At 36.7% G+C, this 21,629-nt stretch overlaps 3 protein-coding genes across 3 annotated transcripts; 2 read left to right on the top strand and 1 right to left on the bottom strand.

Moving 5' to 3' along the window:
* Positions 1-307: 307 nt before the first annotated feature.
* Positions 308-2,637, top strand: LOC111322572 (phe13-bombesin receptor-like). Its single transcript, XM_022925697.2, has one exon. The coding sequence runs from the start codon at positions 1,174-1,176 to the stop codon at positions 2,194-2,196; it is 1,023 nt and encodes a 340-aa protein (XP_022781432.1). The 5' UTR covers positions 308-1,173; the 3' UTR covers positions 2,197-2,637.
* A 1,976-nt stretch (positions 2,638-4,613) lies between these two features.
* Positions 4,614-5,648, top strand: LOC111322556 (G protein-coupled receptor 83-like). Its single transcript, XM_022925679.2, has one exon. The coding sequence runs from the start codon at positions 4,614-4,616 to the stop codon at positions 5,646-5,648; it is 1,035 nt and encodes a 344-aa protein (XP_022781414.2).
* Positions 5,649-6,175: 527 nt separating this feature from the next.
* Positions 6,176-20,111, bottom strand: LOC111322554 (gamma-aminobutyric acid type B receptor subunit 2). Its single transcript, XM_022925671.2, has 18 exons — positions 19,963-20,111; positions 19,170-19,407; positions 18,026-18,160; positions 17,424-17,594; positions 17,054-17,161; positions 16,473-16,532; positions 16,169-16,360; positions 15,770-16,003; positions 15,206-15,269; positions 14,821-14,907; positions 14,122-14,272; positions 11,748-11,868; positions 11,520-11,627; positions 10,863-10,985; positions 10,208-10,394; positions 8,616-8,770; positions 7,411-7,569; positions 6,176-6,754 (listed from the first exon to the last, which is right to left on the bottom strand). Exons 1-18 carry the CDS (start codon positions 20,010-20,012, stop codon positions 6,680-6,682), a joined length of 2,418 nt encoding a protein of 805 aa, XP_022781406.2. The 5' UTR covers positions 20,013-20,111; the 3' UTR covers positions 6,176-6,679.
* Positions 20,112-21,629: the final 1,518 nt, after the last annotated feature.

Below are 21,629 nucleotides of genomic sequence, written 5' to 3'. Positions count from 1 at the left end.
ACAGCTCTTTTTATCACAAAGCAAATAACCGGAGCCGTTTCCACAACGAAGATCATTTAACCAGAAGGTCAAAATGTTTGATGTGAATGATGAATTTCTTCCTTTCTACCGCATTCACCGATTATAATTTCGTCACTAATTCCCAGGCCAGGAAGGAAGGGGGAAGGCTCCACACCTGCAGATTCACTTTGTACACATCAAATTGCACACAATTTTTCAGCAGCTTTGCTTTCCAAGAGATTTTTTTGCTCTTTTGTTTTGTTTTGTTTTTTTGTTTTGTTTTTTTTTTTGTATATCTAAACAAGATCATTTTCTCTCTTGTTTTTACTTCTTTTTCTTTTTTTTTCCTATTTTCTTCGTGTGCTTGTTGTACCTTTTTTCTTGTATGTACTTCGTTTTCCTTCTTCCGGACTAAAACCAAGGGAAGCGAAGGCTGAGTTCTGTGGTATCGTCAGTAGGGTGGCCGTTCTTGAATAGTGCGTGAATGCATTGCATCTCATTATTATTAATGACATAAAGAAAGAAAAGAGCTGATTTTTTTAGAATCAAAAACATAAATCTGAAACTATCATTAATTCATAATTATTCGTGTAACCTTAAGAACTACATAATGAATGAAACCAGGCAAGATTTTATAGCATTTTCCTTTACAATTTTCATTTTTGGCTACGACAAAGAACTCGTAAGAATCCAACTAAATCAACTGTCAAACGAAGTGCGTCAAACTAACTCAACGATTTGGCGATCAGTTTGATTCTTAAATAAACCAAAAGCAATTTCCATCATTTTAATTACTCGTCGGTTAAACAATATTACATGAAAACCGTAAAAAATAACACGGTTTTCCATCAGCGACACTAATTACTTCAAACTGTACTGATTTAGTATCATTTCAGAAGGATATTCGCGGCCTTTGGTTGTTTTATACGCGTATAACATGAATAGCAACATTAAATACTACAATAGAAATTGCATTTCGGAATATAAAGGGTTTCTATTTAGTTCTGCCTGATAAAGGCTTTTAAAAACAAATTACAGTACAATGAAACCCAACGGACATGTTTACACCAAGCAGGTGCTTTCCAAGATTCATTACAACCGAAGTTTATCACAGTAAATGTTACTGTCAAGTCAGTTACTGACTCCCGATCGTCTATATTCAGCGACATAAAAATGGCATTTTCGGCTTCGGATATCTCCAAAGCTGCTTTCCTTGCTGTTATTTATGTTTTGACTGTCCTGGGCAACGCTTTGGTAGCTTACGTTCTCGTTAAGAACAGGAGAGCTCTCCTTAAAAATCGTCCAACTTATCAGTTTATTCTAAACATAGTGCTTTCAGATCTCTTTGTTGGCCTTCTGACGATGCCTTTTGAATTCACCCGTGAGCTTTTAGATGAGTGGATCTTTGGAACAGCGCCTTGTAAAATCATCGAATATATTGAAATCGCCGTTTTTGGTACTGCAGTTTTCACTCACGCCTTGATCGCTTATGATCGATATCGCAGCCTGGCCCGTCCTTATTCACCCCGAATGGAAGAAAAACTCGTCAGGAAAATGATAGCACTATCATGGGTTGTTCCTGCTGTTGTAAAGGCCCCTTATCTGTACATGTTCGAAGTTCAAGTTATCAGTTCCAAACCAGTTTGTACTCCAAAAGCCATTTCATTTAGGTGGTTAGAAAAGCTGTACGAAGCATTCTCATTCCTCTTCGTTTTATTCTTGCCATTCCTAGTGTTGTCTTGGTGCTATTTTCACGTGATACGTACCATCCGGGGAAGGAGCCCAACCGTGGTGGCAGAGAATTTCTTCGCCTCGCAATATTCTGTTATATTCAGGACCAAGAAGCGCGTCACACGAACTTCTGGTTTAGTTGCTACAGCGTTCGTGGTGTGCTGGCTTCCAACACTTGTTCTGAGCTGGATACGGATTGTGTCAGGCACGGACAGTATTCACCGGGGACACGTTCTTAACAAAGTCGCAATGTTTGGTGCATTTATCAATGAGGTGATAAACCCCGTTATTTACTGCGCATTCGATAGGAGTTTGAAAGCAAGAATATTCCCGCGCGTTCTTTGCAGAGATCCCACGCTAGAGGCTACAGGATTTAGTCGTACCAACGAGAGTCTGGCTAAAAACACTCGAAATCACGGACTCAGTTTCAGAGACACTGGAAATCCTCATTCGAAAATTCATTAGAACGCACACAAATATTAACTAGATGGAAAAGTTTCTAGATGTCATTTATAATTGATCACTGTACTGTATTGTAACTAGTCCGGTTACACTGTCAAACAACTTAACCGACTTATTTATACCTTGTGTCGCCAGGGATATGCTCGTTAAAACCACAGTTTGTAATTTTCACACGGGATTTTATTTAAGAAAAACAAGTGATTTATCTACGAATAAAAAGAAATAATAATAATAATAATACGGTGGTATAGAGGTGTATTTGGTGTTTAACATCAACTGAGGAATAAAACATTTTGTCCGTCTCGTTCTAAAGTACGCTTCAAACCTTTTGCAATGATGTTGCTATGTTGAAACTGACGTCGTCAATTGTTATTATATAAGGGAAAGAGTTAAATCTTTGTAATTTATACGACAAGTCGAGTATATTAAAAAGTGTCGCAGCTTCATTTTCCTCGTTGACCCTTGTAAAGCTGAATATATAATACAGTTTGTATTCCGTCCACGGAGTGTGGACTTAACATCAAGATAGTAGTAGAAGACCAACAGGAAAATATCTTGTCACTGTTGAAAATTTGATCCTAACTCCAGGCTGTGTTGTGCATCAAAATCTAGCTCAGGCTAAGCTATTGTAAAACCCGAGGGCGATGAAGAATGGCGAATAAGAAGTGGTGTTTCCCAAGTGGTATTTATCGAATTTGATTAAGATAAGAGAATGAGAGGTTTGTGAGAACTTTTCCTTCTCTAAATTGTCATGTTCCGTGCGTTTATCAGAGAATGAAGTTTAAGAAAAAGGAAATTGGCCTGCCCGACATTTGTACACATTTCATTGCATGGACAAACAATCTAGGACCATTACTCTTTGTGCCGTTTTTAAATTACAGATCGTGTCCTATTTTGCGCGTGTTTTTTTTTTCGAAAGACACCCATGGCACGTGTAGAGGCGTGCCCTAGTATGATTGACGGTTTACGAAAACTCGTTTCGGGGCGTGGCTTTGAAATAGCAAAATACCACCCTGCAAAACATTTTTAAGGAGTTCGGGGTCTATAATTTCTGAAAAACTAACTTGTACGTAGTTTTTTCGTTCCCGAATTTAACTCCTAAACATCTTGACCTTTTTGTTATACTTCTGAGAAGTGTTTGTTCCAGCTTTCCCTCGTTGAACAACGACAATGCCAAACATATAACACCATTGCCGGTTTGTTTGTTTTTGTAGATAGAAATTCCCACGGTATTCTTTCTGTTTGTGATGTTAAATTATTAATTTCCTCTCTGGTCTCAATTCGGGAACAAAAATATAATGAGGACAAAAGGATAGTTAAAAGCATTCACTGACTTAACTTACCGGAAATCGTGAGAGCTACTGAGTTTTGCTCGATTTATTAAGAGCATTCACTGACGTGATTTTCCTGGAAACCTTGGAAACAGCTACGATTTTGCTCCATGGAACAAAAAACGAACTGTTACCTGATTTGAAGAGGGAAACTGAATTCAATAGCTAGAATTTCGTTGTCAGCGAAAATAGAAAAAATGCTCGAGGCCTGAAGGGTCGTTATTACGACAAGGAGTAAATATTCCATTATTTTTGACAGATTAAATGAGGTTCACAAATTAAAGAAGCAATTATGAATTTTTAAAGAGTAACATATACTGAATGCATGAGTTAATCCTCCAATAACAGTTAGCAGTTAAGCCCCATTCAGAGCAGTAATTTTGCATTAAAAGTGGATCTAAACTCTCTTGAGTCAGAATTTTTGAAAGTTTCATCGCCAACTCCGCTCGGCGATTTCTTTTCCTGACTCAGATTAGGCCAAACAATAATTGTGCAAAGTTACATTGTTTTCTTGTACAATTGAACAACTCTAAGTGGAGACTCAAAAGACCTTTTTTTAAGTTTGCTTCCAGAGAGCGTCAATTTGCGTGTATGGAGTACAATTTTGAAATTTTTAGCCAATTTTGCCATAGACAAAAGGCGAGCTTCCTCTCGACATCACCAAGCCAGAGTGTTAACATTTTCAATTACTTTTGTTTTAGGATTTTCTCCGTATTCTGTTTTCTTATTTCATCCCGTCATGAAGAATAAGATCACCTCTCCTGACGCACGGTGTAATTGTCACCATAAAATCCTCTCATTAAAATCTTTTAAAACTGAGGAAAATTAAAAGCATGCCGCCCGTTGTTCTATTGGAAACATTAAGCTTTGCTGGATTTCTCAGTCCAATAGATTATTCATGGTGGAATTAGGTGTTGATGGTACTCAAGTCATCAGGGAAATCAATTGAGATACTCAATACACCTGCTCAATAAACCGAGTTTTTTTACGCGTAACTGGAAAAAAAAATTGCCCCTTTATTTATACGTATTTATTACAGGACTGAGTTTCGTTTACTTCAACAACCGCTGCTAAATTTAGGCAACCGCGATGGCAGCCGACGCCGCCGCTAATATCGCCATGGCTACTATTATAGGACTAGGAATGGTTATTTCCATCACAGGCAATGTTATCATCGCGTATGTTTTGATCAAGCGTCGGAAAATATTGCTTTGGAACCGTCCGACATACCAGTTTATTCTAAACTTGCTTCTTTCGGATCTCGTTATTGGCGTACTGTTATGTCCTTTCGAGTTTACCCGCAAACTGTCCGGCCAGTGGATTTTTGGAAAAGTACTTTGTAAGATTATCGATTATGTCGAGATCTCGGCTGCTGGTACTGCTGTGATCTCACATGCGCTGATCGCCGTTGATCGATACCGTTCCTTGGCTTTACCACATCTTCCCAAACTCAGATCCAAACTCGTCAGACAGCTAATAGCCTCATCATGGATTGTACCTGCTATGGCGTCCTCTCCCTATTTGTACATGTATACCATCATCGATCATCCGTTCTACTTGAGAGATCAATCTCCGTTATGCACGCCAACTGCCATTCCAATACCATGGCTGGACAAACTTTATGAAGCTGTTGAGTTTAGCATGCTCTTTTTTTTCCCTTCTTGTGTTATCTGCTGGTGTTACTATCACGTGATTCGGAGAACATTTGGAAGTCAGTGTGGCCTTACACCATCGGCAAGGTTACCTGTAGCGGAAAAGGCTCTTCGACGCAGCCGGAAACGAGTGACAAAAACGGCCTGCTTAATCGTAATCGTGTTTTTTATCTGCTGGTCCCCGACGTTTCTCTTAGGCATTTGGAGGATTGCGTCTGGAACTGAAAGTGTGCACCACGGGCACATATTGTTCGAAGTTTCGTTCTTCGGAGCAGTTTTCAACGAAGCCGCCAATCCCATCATTTATAGTGTTTATGACCGAAACATGAATATCAGTGACCATATATTTTGCCGCCAAAGGGTTTTTAATGAGACAAGCCAAGTTCATCGCTCAAAAAATTTCCAGGGAATGAATCATCGCGTAAGTGTTATCATGAATCAGGTGCGCATTGTAGAAGTCCCCTCACGGTAGATTATTTCACTGTTTCTTCCATATCACTGATTGAAAACTGAATACAAATGAAAAGTTATGAACCTACATCACTAACATATTTTCTTTTGAAACTTTTTCTAAAATAAAACTTCAAGGATAACGAAGGACAGCCTCATCAATATTCCAAAAGTTCTCTTAAGGCTAATTAAAGTTCAGATCCTTATAGCTTTCAGTCGATTTTGAATTGCTTCTGCTGTCACCACAAAAAAAAACAAAAAGTAATTAACAATCACTCTCCAACGGCTAAGAAAATGTTTTTTCTTGCCTTGAGCGAATAATTTTCCTTATACCTTTTCTCGGGTTACACATTGAAGCAACTGCACTCTCTCCTATGTAATTTTCCGTATCGATTCAAGAAATGCCGTAGAGGCCATTTTGAGAAAAAGTGGCTCAGTAATTTACAACATCCTAATCTGTGTGATAAAAAAAGATTCTCTTTGGCCAATCAGATCGCGTCTTCCTCAGCGCGAATTATTCCCTCACTAACATCGGCTCTGAAAATCGGATCTGCTAAGTGTCATTGTATTTTAATGAAGATAAACATTCGCTTCAATTTCTTGAAATGTGACCTTGATTTTAAAAAAATTAAAACAACTAAACGAAATGTCTAAGACTCATGCGTGTGAATTGTAATAAAAAATCTGCCTTTTTCACAGTCTATCTGTTTAATTGAGAGCGTCGTTGAATAACGTCACATTCTGAAAGGTCCCAAAAAAATCGCCGATTCTAACGATATTTCGATTGTATAGTCATTAAACATTACCAGTTCAGAGCAAGGAGCTCAGCACCATACTGGGTTAACTTATTATAACGGTCTTCGCAAACGTATACGCACATTCAGCCGGGTAACCGTCCTCCAAACTGTTCCCAAGTTAAATTGATGTTGGATGCAGCACATCTCGATATATTACACTCGTAACTAATCGACAATTATTTCTGTTCATGTCCTATACCCTTAACAAAGCATCCACTTATTGGTGTGACAACAGCAACATTTAGGTCGATCATGTTCAGACCATACAACTTGGCTTGGGAGCCAAATGCTGAGACGCCTTGGATGCCCTCGTTTCTCGCTCCATCTCTGACTGAAACGAAAGATAAAAATCAATTAGCAAAGTGTGAGAGGCAAACGCGAGCTAAATTAAAACAATAAATTTTGTTTCAATACAGTCGTACAGTCAGCTGGTTGCTATTTCAAACACGTTTCTGTAACAACAACAAACATATGAAACATATGTATGAACTGCGGTTATGAAACGTATATGTGCACGATCCTTCGCAGTAAAGCACTATTTGAGCAATAGTGAAAATCAGACCTGAAAAAAATTTCAGGCCTGTACGGGATTCGAACCACTGACCTCTGCGATACTAGTGCAGCGCTCTACCAATTGAGCTAACAAGCCAACTGGGAGCAGGCCATCAACTGGGAGCAGGCCATTATAGTATGGTATCTGACATTGCTCCCAAGACATTTAACAACATCCACTTTTATCGAGAAATGGTTCGACCTCTCTTATTTCAAGTTTCCTAAACCAGATCGCAGTAATTTACTCTAGAAATAGAACCAAATTAGAAACGCACAAACTGAAAAATCTGAAATCTTAGTGGTGTTCCATCCTTCAGTTTCTCCTGTACATATACAGGAACTCCAAAAAATAGTTCTCGGCCATTTTGAGTAGTTTTCACCATGATCAGTTATCTCAAGTTTGTAATAGAAACCAGAGGTCATTATCTTATTTACCTTTGCTATCAATTCTCGGAGTCGTTTGACCTCCCTTTGAAGTTCCGCATTACTCAAACTTTCACGAAAATTATTTAGGTTTTTGGTTTCGTATTTTATGCCATTTGTTGGGAATCTTTCAACTGCATCTTCACAATTTCCCTTCCTCATTATCCTTATCTGCAAACAAACAGTGAATCCAAATCATACTAAATAACGCTGGTCCAGTCTTATCATTTACATTTAAACATCCTTTTACCGTATTTACTTCAGTATCAGTTGGTTCGGAGCTCAAATATAATTACGGAAATTGTGCTTATCAGGAAGTTGCCACTAGTGTATGCATGTGAAAAATAAAAAGAGCCTGAAACACAGTAGCGTGTTTACTATCTTCTTCATTCTTTTGTGTACAAAGATCATAAAAGCATGTTAGGTTTCCATACGTTAGTATCAATTGTCGCTGTATTAGAGATTTGTGAGTGACATAAGCGATTATAAAGAGCGACATTAAGATCATTTAAAGATCCGTTAAGAGTGTCTAAATTTAATACTCTTCAAACGCTTTGAGAGTATGTAGTGCAAATTTGAGAGCGGTGTTTACATAATAGTTAGATTAAGCACCGCGAAAACGGCGAACGCTGAACGGCGGCTAGCCGTTTGTCGTTGGCCTTTCCGTCCACGATGTTCGTCTGTTTAAGCTTCCCGACGACACGGCAGAACAAATGTTCTCGGTCGCCATTCACTGCGACAAGAAATAATGGATACAAAGAAGTAATGTATTTTCCGCTTGAATTTGAACTCTATTAGCTTTACAAGAAGTTCATATAGAAGTAAGATGATAAACGAAGCTTAGCTATAAAAGCAAGCGATCAAAATGTAGAAATAGTCGGTAAAAATGGGCAGCAAATACTCACGTTTTCGCGTTCCCTACAAACGCGAAAAATGTCCTCCTCGAATAGAAACGGCGGCCAGCAAACGGAAAACGCGGGAAATGTCAGGTCACGTGACCCTCCCTGCCGTTCGCCGGAAAAAAATACGTGGTGCTTAATCTCTCTATTACTGCGACGCGTCGAGTAAATACGATAATGACTGATGATGATTTTGGCAAACTGTTCCAGGAGGTCTTTCAGTTATCTGTATAATACGAGCAGAGTCTTTGATCTGTACCATGATACAGTAGCAACCAGAAAAGACAAAGAAAGCGAGAACAGATATTTGCGACAAACCTTTGGGACAAAGACGAGGCATAACGTCAGAGTGGTACAGAAGACGATGGAAGTGGTGATAACGTAAAAAGAGAATTCATATGCCTGCTTGTCGCTATAAATTGCCAAAGGAACTCCTATCATACAAACAATAAACACGTTGTACACAGCCATACCTGTGGGAAACAAAATCAACAAAGTTAACGTAATGCTACTGCTTCATTACCGAGAAGGTAATTTTTATTTATATTAAAATTATTATTTATTTATTAATTATTATTAATTTATAAACACGCTGTACACAGCCATGCCTGTGGGAAACAAAATCAACAAAGTTAACGTAATGCTACTGCTTCATTACTGAGAAGGTAATTTTTATTTATATTAAACATTATTATTCATTTATTTATTTATTATTATTAATTTATAAACACGTTTTACACAGCCATGCCTGTGGGAAACAAAATCAACAAAGTTAACGTAATGTTACTGCTTCACTACTGAGTAGGTAATTTCTATTTATCAATCCGCACTTCAGATATATGAAATTCACATATTCACAGTCGTTCATTCATCACTCAACGGGTTTACTTCAACCCAACAAAATGACCAGCTCCCAGTTAGCTTGTTAGCTCATTTGGTAGAACACTGCAACTGTATCGCAATAAATTTTCACCGATCTATTCAACAACACATCCCTAGTTATTTAAGTAACCTGATCTGTAGTATATCATCGTCTGGATATTGGTTACGCAATAATAATACTATAGTTTTAGAACCTCCAAAAGGGGTTATGCGCACAACTTTAAGGTGCCCGCTCGTTTCATGCCTCTGCGCCTGCGCTGTGGAACAGCTTGCCTGCGCATATCCGCACGATTGATTCGCTAGAGCTATTTAAGAAATCTCTTAAGACCTATCTTTTTAGGCTAGCGTTTTAGATTTGCACTACAGTCTTGTCGGTATTTTGTATTTATTTATTTACTTTTTATTCATTCATTCATTTATTGCAATTATTTATTGTAAATAGTATCTTTATTGTAATTATTTACTGTAAATGTTAATTCTCCTGGATTCTAAAGCGCCTTTGATCATCCTATAATATTAAAAGGCGCTATATAAGTAAATAAATTATTATTATCATTATTATTAAATTATTGTTATTATGCTAGAAAACAGTTCTACGCTCTCACCTTTTAACCAAAAAGTTTGATTAGCGTCTTTATCACTCCTAAATCACACATTATGGTCATGACAATAAAGGAGATGATCACCAACTAAAAAGCTATTGATCGTTAAATATATAGGCAATTTCCGAATTACTTTTGGCCTCTTTTTCAAAACGAGGCCTGGTGCTCAACCATTCTTGTGAAAATGAGTTTAATTTTCATGTGAATGAAAACTTATAATCATATGAAAGGATTAGCACCAGGACTCATTTTGAAAATGAGGCCAAGGGTAATTCGGAAATGGGCTATTCTCTTTATCGTTACCCCAGGAAATGTATAGAGAACAAGAGAACAGAGTAGAGGATATGCATACTGATCTATTGGTGTAAAAGGTCAAGCTCAATGCCCCAAAAATACTAATTGTGGTAATTGTTAGTACCAACTAACCTATATGATGGGAGTCATTCAGTGCGGCTATCTTGACTTTACGAGTCTCCCACGCTAAAAACGACCCGAAGATGAGAAGAATTCCTTTGAAACCGTACACCAGAAGCAACCATGTAACAGCTCGGTTCATGGTACAGTAGTAAATCATAGGCCTCTCAATGACGTCTACATTGTGCTCATGAACTGTCTATTTTAACAAAAAGTGGTAGGTAGAAAAATAATGGCGGATCCTGATTATTGCACCGAAAAACCAAGTGGTTATGTATGTAATCATGGACAGAGTAGAATTCAGCAAAGGGTAAAAGCCCTGTTTTATTTTCAGAATCATTTTGATGCATGTCGGTCTTGGCTCACATCATGATAGGTGAATTATAAATAACTAACCTAGGATTAAAAAGACTAGATCGAGCTTTCTGGACAAGGGAAGGAAAGCAAAACCAAATTAGTCCTGGATAACCCTGTCAAAACTCGATGGAAAATTTCACCTTTTCCATCACCTTCAATTTCGAAATCCCAAGAGTATTATTTCACTACCTCCTAGAGATTCGATACCTTTTGAAATATCTTGGGATAGATCACCTTTGGAATTAAAAGCCCATATACGAGACAAAGTAGGTGAGCTTCACTCTCTCCAGCAGAAAGAAAAAATCCGTACCTGGTCGTAGAGGTACTTCTTATCCTTTCGCAAGGGATCCACAACCGACCAAATAAGGATAATAACTATGTCGACAAACAGGAACACAAAGATCATTCCAAATAAGTGGATGTCTTTAATCACCTGCAGAGTCACAGAAACAAAATATAGAAGATTAGTGGCTTCTTCCATTCAGGATTTAATTTGCCTTAATTAGATCGAGCAAGTTGTGAACACGTTGAGCCAGTAGTTAGCGCGCTTACTCAAATCCAATTCAAATGATCGGGCCGATATTCCCGACCGAGGGTATTTTGTGGAATTCAAGAGAACGACACTGATTGAATTGTACAGAAAAATTTCAAGAAAGCAGGAAAAACTCAAGGATAGACTCTACATCTCATCCCGATAGACGGACACTATTCCTAACTGCTTTACACGATGAAAAATCGAGATAGGATTCGGTTCTGTGGGCCATTTAGCTCGCATATACAGACTTAACCAAACAGATAAACCAACTCAGTTTAGGTGTCCAGGAAACATTTCTCAGCAACTAAAGCAGCAATCTTTCAAGCAGAGATGCTTGGAGGATTGCTCCAAGAGAAGCTTTAAGAACCACACTGAGAATTTGTGGTACAGTACACTTGAATACTAATTTGAGCAAATGTACTCGTTAATTACCCGTCTTCGTACTCTGATTTTTCTTGTGATTCTGTGGACACGCCATGTCTTAGAGAACATTGAACCAAAAGCGACTGTGAAACCGATATCCAAGGTTATAACTTTGGCCTAGAAATGGTACCAGACATAAAAAATTAGCTAAAACCTAGTAATTGATCATGATGGAGCGTTGAATTAAAAAGACTGTTTGGTCAGAATTCAGTGGATCTTTTTCAAAATGCTCTTTACGTTGCAAATGTAGCTGGTAAGACGTTCTCCATCTATGGCGAAGAGGAAAACAGAAACATAGGCTAAGATGCAACCAACAATAATTGCATTGTTGATGTTAGGACTGGACATCTTGATGAACCTATGAGAAGAGAAAAAAAAAAAAAAAAAAGAAAGGTTATCCATGTTAGAAGCCGAAACTCAATGCCTATTTCTGTATTCATCCCTGATCTTTTACTATATACATTTAATTTTTTTTCATTACGCCCTCTTTTGTTAAGGCGGAAACGTGATATTCACTCTATGAGCTAAATGAGTGCCTCGTTTGAAAAAGCTGGAAGGGGGGCAGGCGGGGATGCGTGTAGAGCTGATCCCTCTGTATTTGACAAAGGTTGGAAAAAGTCCGTTCACGCCCTTTTATTATTATTATTAATTATTATTAATTATTATTATTATTTTTTATTATTATTATTATTATTATTTATTATTATTACTACCGTTGCCTCTATTGTAATAGAGGCAGATGGGTGGAAGATAAACGCCGCCAGCTTTATCGCAATCGCAAAAAAACCATGGTAACGCGCCGCCTTTTAGAAGGAAAGCGCCGATTCCTTTTCCACGCAGAGCTCAGATCTTGTGCTCGTTATCCACAAAGTGACTGGTAGGCTGGGCCGGGCAAAGAAATTTCATACATCCAGCCTCTAGAAAGCTGACCAGAGATTTAATTAGCTCTGTCAAGTGCTCCGATCCTTTCATTAGCGATTTCAATGTCGAGGGTAACCCGAGTTGCTTTAAAACAGTTTTCATGGATCATCAGTAAAGGTAAGAATGATGACAAGATTTAACTCCCAGGTTTTTTAATACAATACGTTCGAATAAAGGGTATTCAGTTATTTTGTTCCTTGAATTTGGAGAAAGAGAAATTTCGAAATAAAAGGGCGTGAAAAGTCCGTTCGCCAGGAGGCAAGAACCAAGAGCTAATGAGTTTATAACTTTCAGATTTTTAGATTAATTATTACGTAGACTATGCATTACTATACTTTAATTAGATTTAACAGTTTTGTAAATGATACCACTTGATAATTCAGTCTGTACATAGTTTCAACTGCAAAGAGTGGATTAAACGATATTTATTACTATTATTATTTATTATTATCATTATTATTATTAGGTTGGGAACTCGATAGTTTACTAAGAATTATGACTTGATTTGTATTTGTTAACTGAACACAAAATTTGAAACCTTACCTTATATGTCTATTGGCAACATTAAAATAGAGAAATCCAAAGCAGACAAAAATCCCCATGCTAGCTACAACACACATAACGATAAAATTCCCCTCCGATAAATATTATTATTATTATTATTATTATATTATTATTATTATTATTAGGTTGGGAACTCGATAGTTTACTAAGAATTATGACTTGATTTGTATTTGTTAACTGAACACAAAATTTGAAACCTTACCTTATATGTCTATTGGCAACATTAAAGTAGAGAAATCCAAAGCAGACAAAAATCCCCACGCTAGCTACAACACACATAACGATAAAATTCCCCTCCGATAAATATTATTATTATTATTATTATTATATTATTATTATTATTATTAGGTTGGGAACTCGATAGTTTACTAAGAATTATGAATTGATTTGTATTGTTAACTGAACACAAAATTTGAAACCTTACCTTATATGTCTATTGGCAACATTAAAGTAGAGAAATCCAAAGCAGACAAAAATCCCCAAGCTAGCTACAACACACATAACGATAAAATTCCCCTCCGATAAATATTATTATTATTATTATTATTATTATTATTATTATATTATCATTATTATTATTAGGTTGGGAACTCGATAGTTTACTAAGAATTATGACTTGATTTGTATTGTTAACTGAACACAAAATTTGAAACCTTACCTTATATGTCTATTGGCAACATTAAAGTAGAGAAATCCAAAGCAGACAAAAATCCCCAAGCTAGCTACAACACACATAACGATAAAATTCCCCTCCGATAAATATTATTATTATTATTATTATTATTATTATTATATTATCATTATTATTATTAGGTTGGGAACTCGATAGTTTACTAAGAATTATGACTTGATTTGTATTGTTAACTGAACACAAAATTTGAAACCTTACCTTATATGTCTATTGGCAACATTAAAGTAGAGAAATCCAAAGCAGACAAAAATCCCCACGCTAGCTACAACACACATAACGATAAAATTCCCCTCCGATAAATATTATTATTATTATTATTATTATTATTATTATTATTATATTATCATTATTATTATTAGGTTGGGAACTCGATAGTTTACTAAGAATTATGAATTGATTTGTATTGTTAACTGAACACAAAATTTGAAACCTTACCTTATATGTCTATTGGCAACATTAAAGTAGAGAAATCCAAAGCAGACAAAAATCCCCACGCTAGCTACAACACACATAACGATAAAATTCCCCTCCGATAAATGGATCAGTTTGTTCTCAAAGAGAACGTGGTCACGAGGGGCTTCACCATCTGCTTAATCAAGAATAAAAAATTAAATTTAATGAAACTGTGACTTTAAGAAAATTTACAAGACCATGTGTGGTATTTCTCGTTAAAAGTATTTTCCACGTCTTTAAGGTAGAAGTTGAAAAAATATATAGACGACATCTTTCGAAGCTACTTCGACTCGACAATAACAACCGAGGGAGGGCTTGCTTAATTGATGGAATCTATCCCCGATTTTAGCTTTATCTATTTTTTCTTCCAATTAAATTTTTTTTAATGATTTTTCTCATTTAAAGAGAACAATTTGGACACGAAGAATAAGTAATACAAGATACAGGTCCCGCACTTGTTCAAGAGCAAAAGACAGTGGTACCTGTTTACCCCGTTAATTGAATGAAAAAATGAAATACCGCATCATGTTCTTGGAATGCAAACACACTTATTCGTCTTAAACGCGGTGTCATGCACAGTATAGGATGTGCTTTCAAGTACTGAGAAATCACCTTAAATGCCATTCACGAACAAACTTTAGATTTGACTATGTATCACAAAATTAAAACTTTGTTACATACTTCTCCACTTAAACTCCATTTCATTGTAGAAAGAGAGAAGATCAGGTTTTGTAGCGTCGTGAAAGGCAATGGAATCGAGAGCGCTTCCTGTGAAAATACCAGATATCTTAATGTCATAATGGAACGAAATTAACATTCATGACTGTTGAAAATGGTAACATTTGAGTAGACTATAGTGAATTTAAAAGCGCTGTTATTACTTGTAAACAATTTTTTATTCAAAATATACAATTACGTAAATACATTTAATTGGTTTCAGACTGATTAATTCTATCTTTTAGCTAACTCAAGCTGCTGAACATCAAAACCATCGAGTCATCTTTTATCGTATGTTTTCTTGGCTTAAATGACATAATAATCCCATGCAATGCATTTATGTAGTTACCTCTAAGTTGAAAAACTTCAAATTTCCCTGCCCTATCCCCATTGCTCCCAAGTCGAACTTCGCCCTGTTGAGGAAATCCGAACAACCATTATGCAGTTATGTGCATTATCCTTGAATTAGATTATTTTAAATTAAAAAGGTAAGTTCACTTTATATGAAGAGGGGTTAATAAAAATGTGGTTATTCTAATTGGGTGCCGTTTTTCAATTGCATTCAGTATTTACATGTATATATGTTCTACTGAATTTGCAGAACATAAAAATATATATAACATTTGCCATCAGCGTCAGTTTTTTTTTATTTTTTTTATTTCTGCGATGAAGTTTTGCTGGAATAATGTCACAACTTTCAACAAACTGACTTAAAAATATGCTTATCGCGTGTACACCCCCTTTCCACCCACTAAAAGAGTCGTGTGTATCACATCTGTTGATGTCCCACCCTCTTGCCCGAAATATCTTCATGATTAGGGCATTTTTTAACGCTAGGAGAATTACAGCAGCCCCTGAAATTGTTTTTGGTTAAGTTTCGAAACTATGGAGTCTGGGTTTATTGAGCACTAACCGTCACCCCTTTAAATCTGGTCGTCAGGAGACTCTCTTTAACAATTTCAGATGCATTATTTTCTGCAAAATCCTGGATGTTCAACAATTGGGATTCGGACAGTTTTTCGATGGATGTTTTTAATGCAAGTGCCACCAGCCAGGCAGCGTCGAAACCGAACGGTCCATAAAGTGACGTCTTTACTTTTGTGTTATTTGCAAACTCTTCATACACCTTGGAAAACTGTTGAGGAGTCTGTGGGAAAAAATAGAACAAAAATTCGAAATAAATCATCGACTTGGAAATTAGGACAGTTCTTCATACTGGAATTTCCCTCTTCAGAATAAACTATTGAGACATGAAACATAACTGGGCTGTAACATTCATCGTCCACATTTATGTTTATCACATGCAACTTACCAAACCAGATATGGAGGACACATTATCTTTGGTTATGTAAAGATGGTCAACAGTTATGGAGTACTCTGCTGCTGTGTTTACTTGTTGTTCAGAACAACCAGTGTCTGGGAAGGTTCTTTTCCACCATCCCCGTGAATCAGGAGTATGTATTACCCATCCGTATTTATTACCGTAAAGGTTGTACTTATAAATCTACTGAGAGGACAAATGTATCAGTTGAGGTTTAACGTACGATAAAAGCATTAATATTATGAAGCAAGATGAAAGTAAAAAAGAAATGATAAGAATTGTTTGTTTTAATTACCAAACACATTACGTCCGTCGTCTTCTGCAGGAATGCAAAAAAGATTCTCGCATCAAGATGCTGGAAAGATAAGCATCACGTAAGGTGAGCTCCCGTAGAAATACTATGTTAGGAAGACGTAAGGCAACTTGAAAGCTCACAGTTGTGAAAACTCTTAACAATCAGGAAAATTCGGCCAGACCTTCTTCTGTTTTTGATGGATAAAATATGAGTAATCTTTTTTGGCAAGCAAATCAGTATGCAAACACATTCCCAGTTTCTAACACGGAGAAATGAACTAAGTCAGGTTCGTTGTGGTTCCATGAATGACTTTTATTTACAAAGGGCCTTTCGAAGAAGAGCTCCGGAGTCGGGCACGATCAATCTTTTGTTTTCGTGGTCACAAGAGGTAACTGAATAATAAATGCCATTGGACGTTGAGCACATATGCGATTAGGTCATAGAACCCACAAAAGATCAATAAAGAAGATTCTGTAGTTCATAACCAGCTGCACTCGATTGTGTATAGTAAAGTGCACAATCCTTCCTTGTAACTGAAATGAAAACTTGTATAATTAAGTAAATCTTTGTGGCCCCTGTACCTTGATGTGCCTCAATTGGTTCTCGGCATCATTGATGTCCCTGAAGCTTCCGTATGACAACACAGTGATGTTATTTCTTTCGCATTCTTCCTTAAGATTGGTAGCAGCCTAAGAGATGACCAAAAAAAATGTGTTTCAATGACATCATGCTTTTAAGAAAGATGACGTCTTTTAAAAATTGTCTCTAGGTTGCAGTCAGTGGATTGTTAAGTTGAGTGAGTGGATAGCCTTTGATTATAAGCGGTAGTCACTGATTGACGTCCAAAATAATATTAATGTTGAGTCGTTTGTCACTTGAATGCCTGGGTCTGGCTGGTTACATGCAATCTAGACGATATGCAACACATCTTCTATCTTCAGCATATCTCACCTTTATATACATATCCCTGCTATAAAACAGGATCGATACTCGCTTCCAACCAAATGCCTTCGCAAGAGCCACAAAAGTGGATTTGGATGAGGACAAGGAGGGAATTGTGCGAAAAAAGTAAGGATACGTCACAGAGTCGGAAAGGTCTCCACTCTCAGCTGAAGCTGAAATCTGAATTAAACAAAATTCAAAAAGCTGTTATAGTAGAATGTCTAGGTTACTTAGAACTTTCTTTTCCCTGAGAACATTTGGTATAAAGTGAACATTTTGAAGTTAGAGAGGGAAATTTCGTTACGGCGTTAATATCTCTTGAAATCAGTTGCAAACTCCTGTACAATAGATATGTAAAGTTAAGTCTGTACTCGAGCCCGGACTCCAATCCCATTCCATCCATCAAAGTGTCCCGCAGCATGAAGCGATCGACCAGGAGTGTCGCTTCTCCCCCGTGGATGGGATGTTAGTCCATCGCAGGTTACGTCCCCTCAGCATTTCACTAAGTTTCCCTGACAATTTGCTGGTACTTATTTATGCTACTGGGTGGAAGGCGGCACTGCGAAAATAAAGTCACGGTCTTTCCCAAGAACACAGATCATAAGAAATACCTGAATCATTTTCCAGTATTTGGCAGTATCTGCCACGGACAGGGCAACGTTGGATCTGCCGGGCCCTAAGACAATTAAAGGTCTCCCTTCTTTGATGTAACCATAAAGAATTTTGTTGCCTAAACCAGTTTCTCCCTTTATGCAATAAAAAAGAAGAATTACTTTCCATGTTATGAAATAAATACATAAAAAGATGTAAAAACTCTAATTAGCAGCGAGTGTTTTTTGTTCCCTGGTCTAATTTTTTTAATACAACTCTTTCGTTCACTAATAAAAAAATAAAAAATCCAGAGTCTCCAAAGAGTAAACATGAAGAGTGTTTGCAATATGGCGGCTAAAACGTGAAGCTAGGAAACACTGAAATCAAAATGATGGTCATTTGATCTCTTCGACAGTCTCCTATCATATACGTAATAAGTATTGTCAAGAGAAACAATAATCCAACATTGTTTCCTGGTATTGTTTCAAGGAAAGTTTATTTATAGCTCCTAAAGATTTTTACCGGTCCTCAGTGGTTGCAAAGAATGTCCCCGCCTTATCCCTAACGCACAACGGTTTCAAAATCAGTTTCGGAGAAGTAAATTTGGACAATATTCAATAATTAATGTTCAATAAGAAAGCATAAAACACTAAAATAACCTATACTAATGGAATGAAGGGTATTATAACTATCATGGAACCTCCGCTGATGACACACAGGAGTTTCGATTTTAAACATGATCTAAGCTAAGTCAAACGGCATCAGTTGACAGATGTCATTTGAGATAAAAATATTAATAAAGAAATATGACGTTGTGTGAAAGCTCAACTGATTTTTAAACGTGGAAGGTTACAGACTCGCCCTATTTCCTATCCCTATAAATTTCAATTGAAAATTGATTTTCCTGATCAATGAATACTTCATAGACAAGACAGAACACCATATGAACGATTTAACATGACATAAGTTCGATTGTCACACTCTCTTGCGCGTTTTTTTTTTTACAAACGTAATGTTCATTATAAGGTAGAATGCTAAGTGTGAATTGTGAGAAGTAATTGTGAAACAAAAAATGTGAAACGTGGAGTGTTAAGCTGAAGTCTTTAACGTGTAAATGATGAGGTGTTAGCGTAACGTTTGTTGATAAAATGTTCTAAACCTCACCTTCGTGTCGTTCGCCAACAATTTCAATTCATACCCCGGTAAAATGTCAGAGTCCTTGTTGATGTAATCAAAAGCCATTCGCATTGCAGCTGTGATTCCTGCGCCCCACCAAGCACGCCTGCCAGTCAAGGGAGCCATAGACCCAATATACAATGGTGACTTAACAGGTTGTGATTGTGCGTGAATGAGGAACGAGAGTAAGAAATGAAAAAACACCCACAAATTCATGCTAATACACCTGAAAGGAATAAAATTTCAGAAAAAAATCAGGGTCAAGCCTGGTCGGAACCTACTGTAGTCAAATCAAAACTCGAATAAAACTGTAAAATCATCAACTGAAGATTTTAGCTTGAGAGAACTTGCTTGCTAAAAATAGGTCATACATTTTATTTTAAGTCGTGAAACAAGAAAGCTATAATTCAAGATAAAGAAGCTTTAACTTATGCCCCTTCTGTTTTTATTTTTGATAAAACCTACCTCAAACACCCCAATATCCTGACATACCGTGTATTTAAAACAAAATTTTACAAGCTTAGCCTTCGTGACATCCTAAACACAACACGAAATGTCTTTGAGGAGGGCCCGTGTGCTTTGATATAAAGTTTTCGGCAACCTTCCGCGGTGGCAATTTTGTCGATCTATTTGCATTTTCCCTAGACACATTCGCTGTTTCCGTACAATACAAGCTGTGTTTTTTTCAGTTTGTTTGTGGTAAACGGCGTGTGTGACAACAATAGATCCAGAGCGTTCAAATTAAACTTTACATTGAAACTAATCGTCACCAGCTACGGACCTCCTTCTAGCGCCATTCATATCTTGAGAGTAATTTCTTCTACCTTTCATCGATTATCTGTGTTCACTTTACGAAAGATGCAAAGGCAAGCAGGCTTTTCTTCGACCATAGGAAAATTCATTGTGAATATCGATGTCAACATTAATATTTAATATCTATTCAACTGTTTTAAGTCAAATCAATTTATGTTGCTAAATTGTTAGCTTGGCATATTGTCCTTTTAGGAAGCAGATGGGTTTGGAGAATTGTGATTGGAAGATACCCACTTCTCTTTGGAAACTGTAACCGTTTAAAAATCAAGGAACAGTATTCTTATTTGAGTACATTTTAAACAACTTCTAGTAATTCTATATCTCTTTTTTATCAGTCATAGTGCTTTCTTATTCAAATAAATAGCCCTTCCATTTATTTAATGAAGTTTTCAATCACAAACAGGTTATTGAAAAACATGTCTAAAGGGAGCATAAAAACGTAAAAACGTAAACTGTAGGGCCGAAGTAATCCTAAATGGTATGCTGACCCATACCGTGCTTTGTTTCTGTAAATTATCCTAATTTTTTGGCACCTTGGCAACGAAATCCAAAATTCGTGTACGTCTCACAGTAGCGAGGGTTTCGCAAAAGCTCAGAAAATTCAATCAGGTTTGAGGCATGCGCAGGAAATTTCATGGAACTTCATTACCTTGTCGGAGAGTAGAATGTCAATTTGATCTGAACTTTTCCGAACAATCACACTATTCAGTTAGGGTTACTTTTTTGCGTAGAGATGTTTGGACAGTACGATTTGATCGATTTTTGATCGATGTCGTGAGGTTTCCGTGATTACAATGCTATGTGGTTCTAGAAAAACATTATATTACAGCTCTCAGTCCAGATTTCATGTAGGATGGTTGATTTGGAGTAAAATGTGTTCGTGTGCTAAGAGATGGACACGTCTGCCAACCATCTGGAGATCAAGGCCATTCCGTTTATTTTGTTAAGTCAAACAAGAAATACATTTACGTCCAAAATTACAGGATTAAAATCAAACTCCCAAAAATATCAAGTTACAAAGGACGTTTTTCAGAAGACGCACCATGAACAATTGTGATTTAATTGTATTGTAGTAGCATAGCATACTGTAGACAAAATGCAACTTTTGGTTTTGCCGCTTGATCAAAATTGCCCTTGTTTTACGATTCCTAGACAACAAACCTCCTAAAATGATATATATTACTTATTTATTTATTCGTGAAACTGTGTTGGTCTGTGAGCTATGTTGAACGTTGAAGAAATGTTATGCTCAGCAAATATTAAGTGTCCGGTGTTCCTGAGATGAATTCTCTAGTGAGTTCAAATTACGAATGGCAGCAGTTGCCACGAAAAAAAAAATTTAAAACATAAGGTAAATTAGTATTAGATACCTTTTCTCGTAACATTTCTCAAAAAGTTACCTTATTGATTGTACGCGTCGTTGTAAAGCTTCTACTAAGATTCAGAAACAGCTAGATCTTCCTCAAAAGGTTAACCTGCGCAGAATGAAAGTTTGATAAAATATGATAATTTTGAGAAGGTGAACGACAAATCGATGCATTGTTTGTATAGTGAAATTATCTGTCACGTTGTTGTCATTTTTGAACAGCATGAAATTTCATGAAATTTCAGGAAACTTCTCAGGATGAAAATATT

This window comes from Stylophora pistillata, chromosome 8, assembly GCF_964205215.1.
Source record: "Stylophora pistillata chromosome 8, jaStyPist1.2, whole genome shotgun sequence".
Lineage (NCBI taxonomy): Eukaryota > Metazoa > Cnidaria > Anthozoa > Scleractinia > Pocilloporidae > Stylophora > Stylophora pistillata.
The sequence above is the reverse complement of the archived record's forward strand: the minus strand, read 5'-3'. Positions and strand labels throughout refer to the sequence as shown.

Coding starts and splice junctions, on each gene's coding strand:
- LOC111322572 (XM_022925697.2), top strand. CDS start 1,174: ATGGCATTTTCGGCTTCGGATATCTCCAAAGCTGCTTTCCTTGCTGTT.
- LOC111322556 (XM_022925679.2), top strand. CDS start 4,614: ATGGCAGCCGACGCCGCCGCTAATATCGCCATGGCTACTATTATAGGA.
- LOC111322554 (XM_022925671.2), bottom strand. CDS start 20,012: ATGAAAGGTAGAAGAAATTACTCTCAAGATATGAATGGCGCTAGAAGG. Junction 16,361..16,472: donor CGACGGACGTAATGTGTTTG/GTAATTAAAACA, acceptor TCCTCTCAGTAG/ATTTATAAGTACAACCTTTA. Junction 16,004..16,168: donor TGTCCTCCATATCTGGTTTG/GTAAGTTGCATG, acceptor TTTTTCCCACAG/ACTCCTCAACAGTTTTCCAA.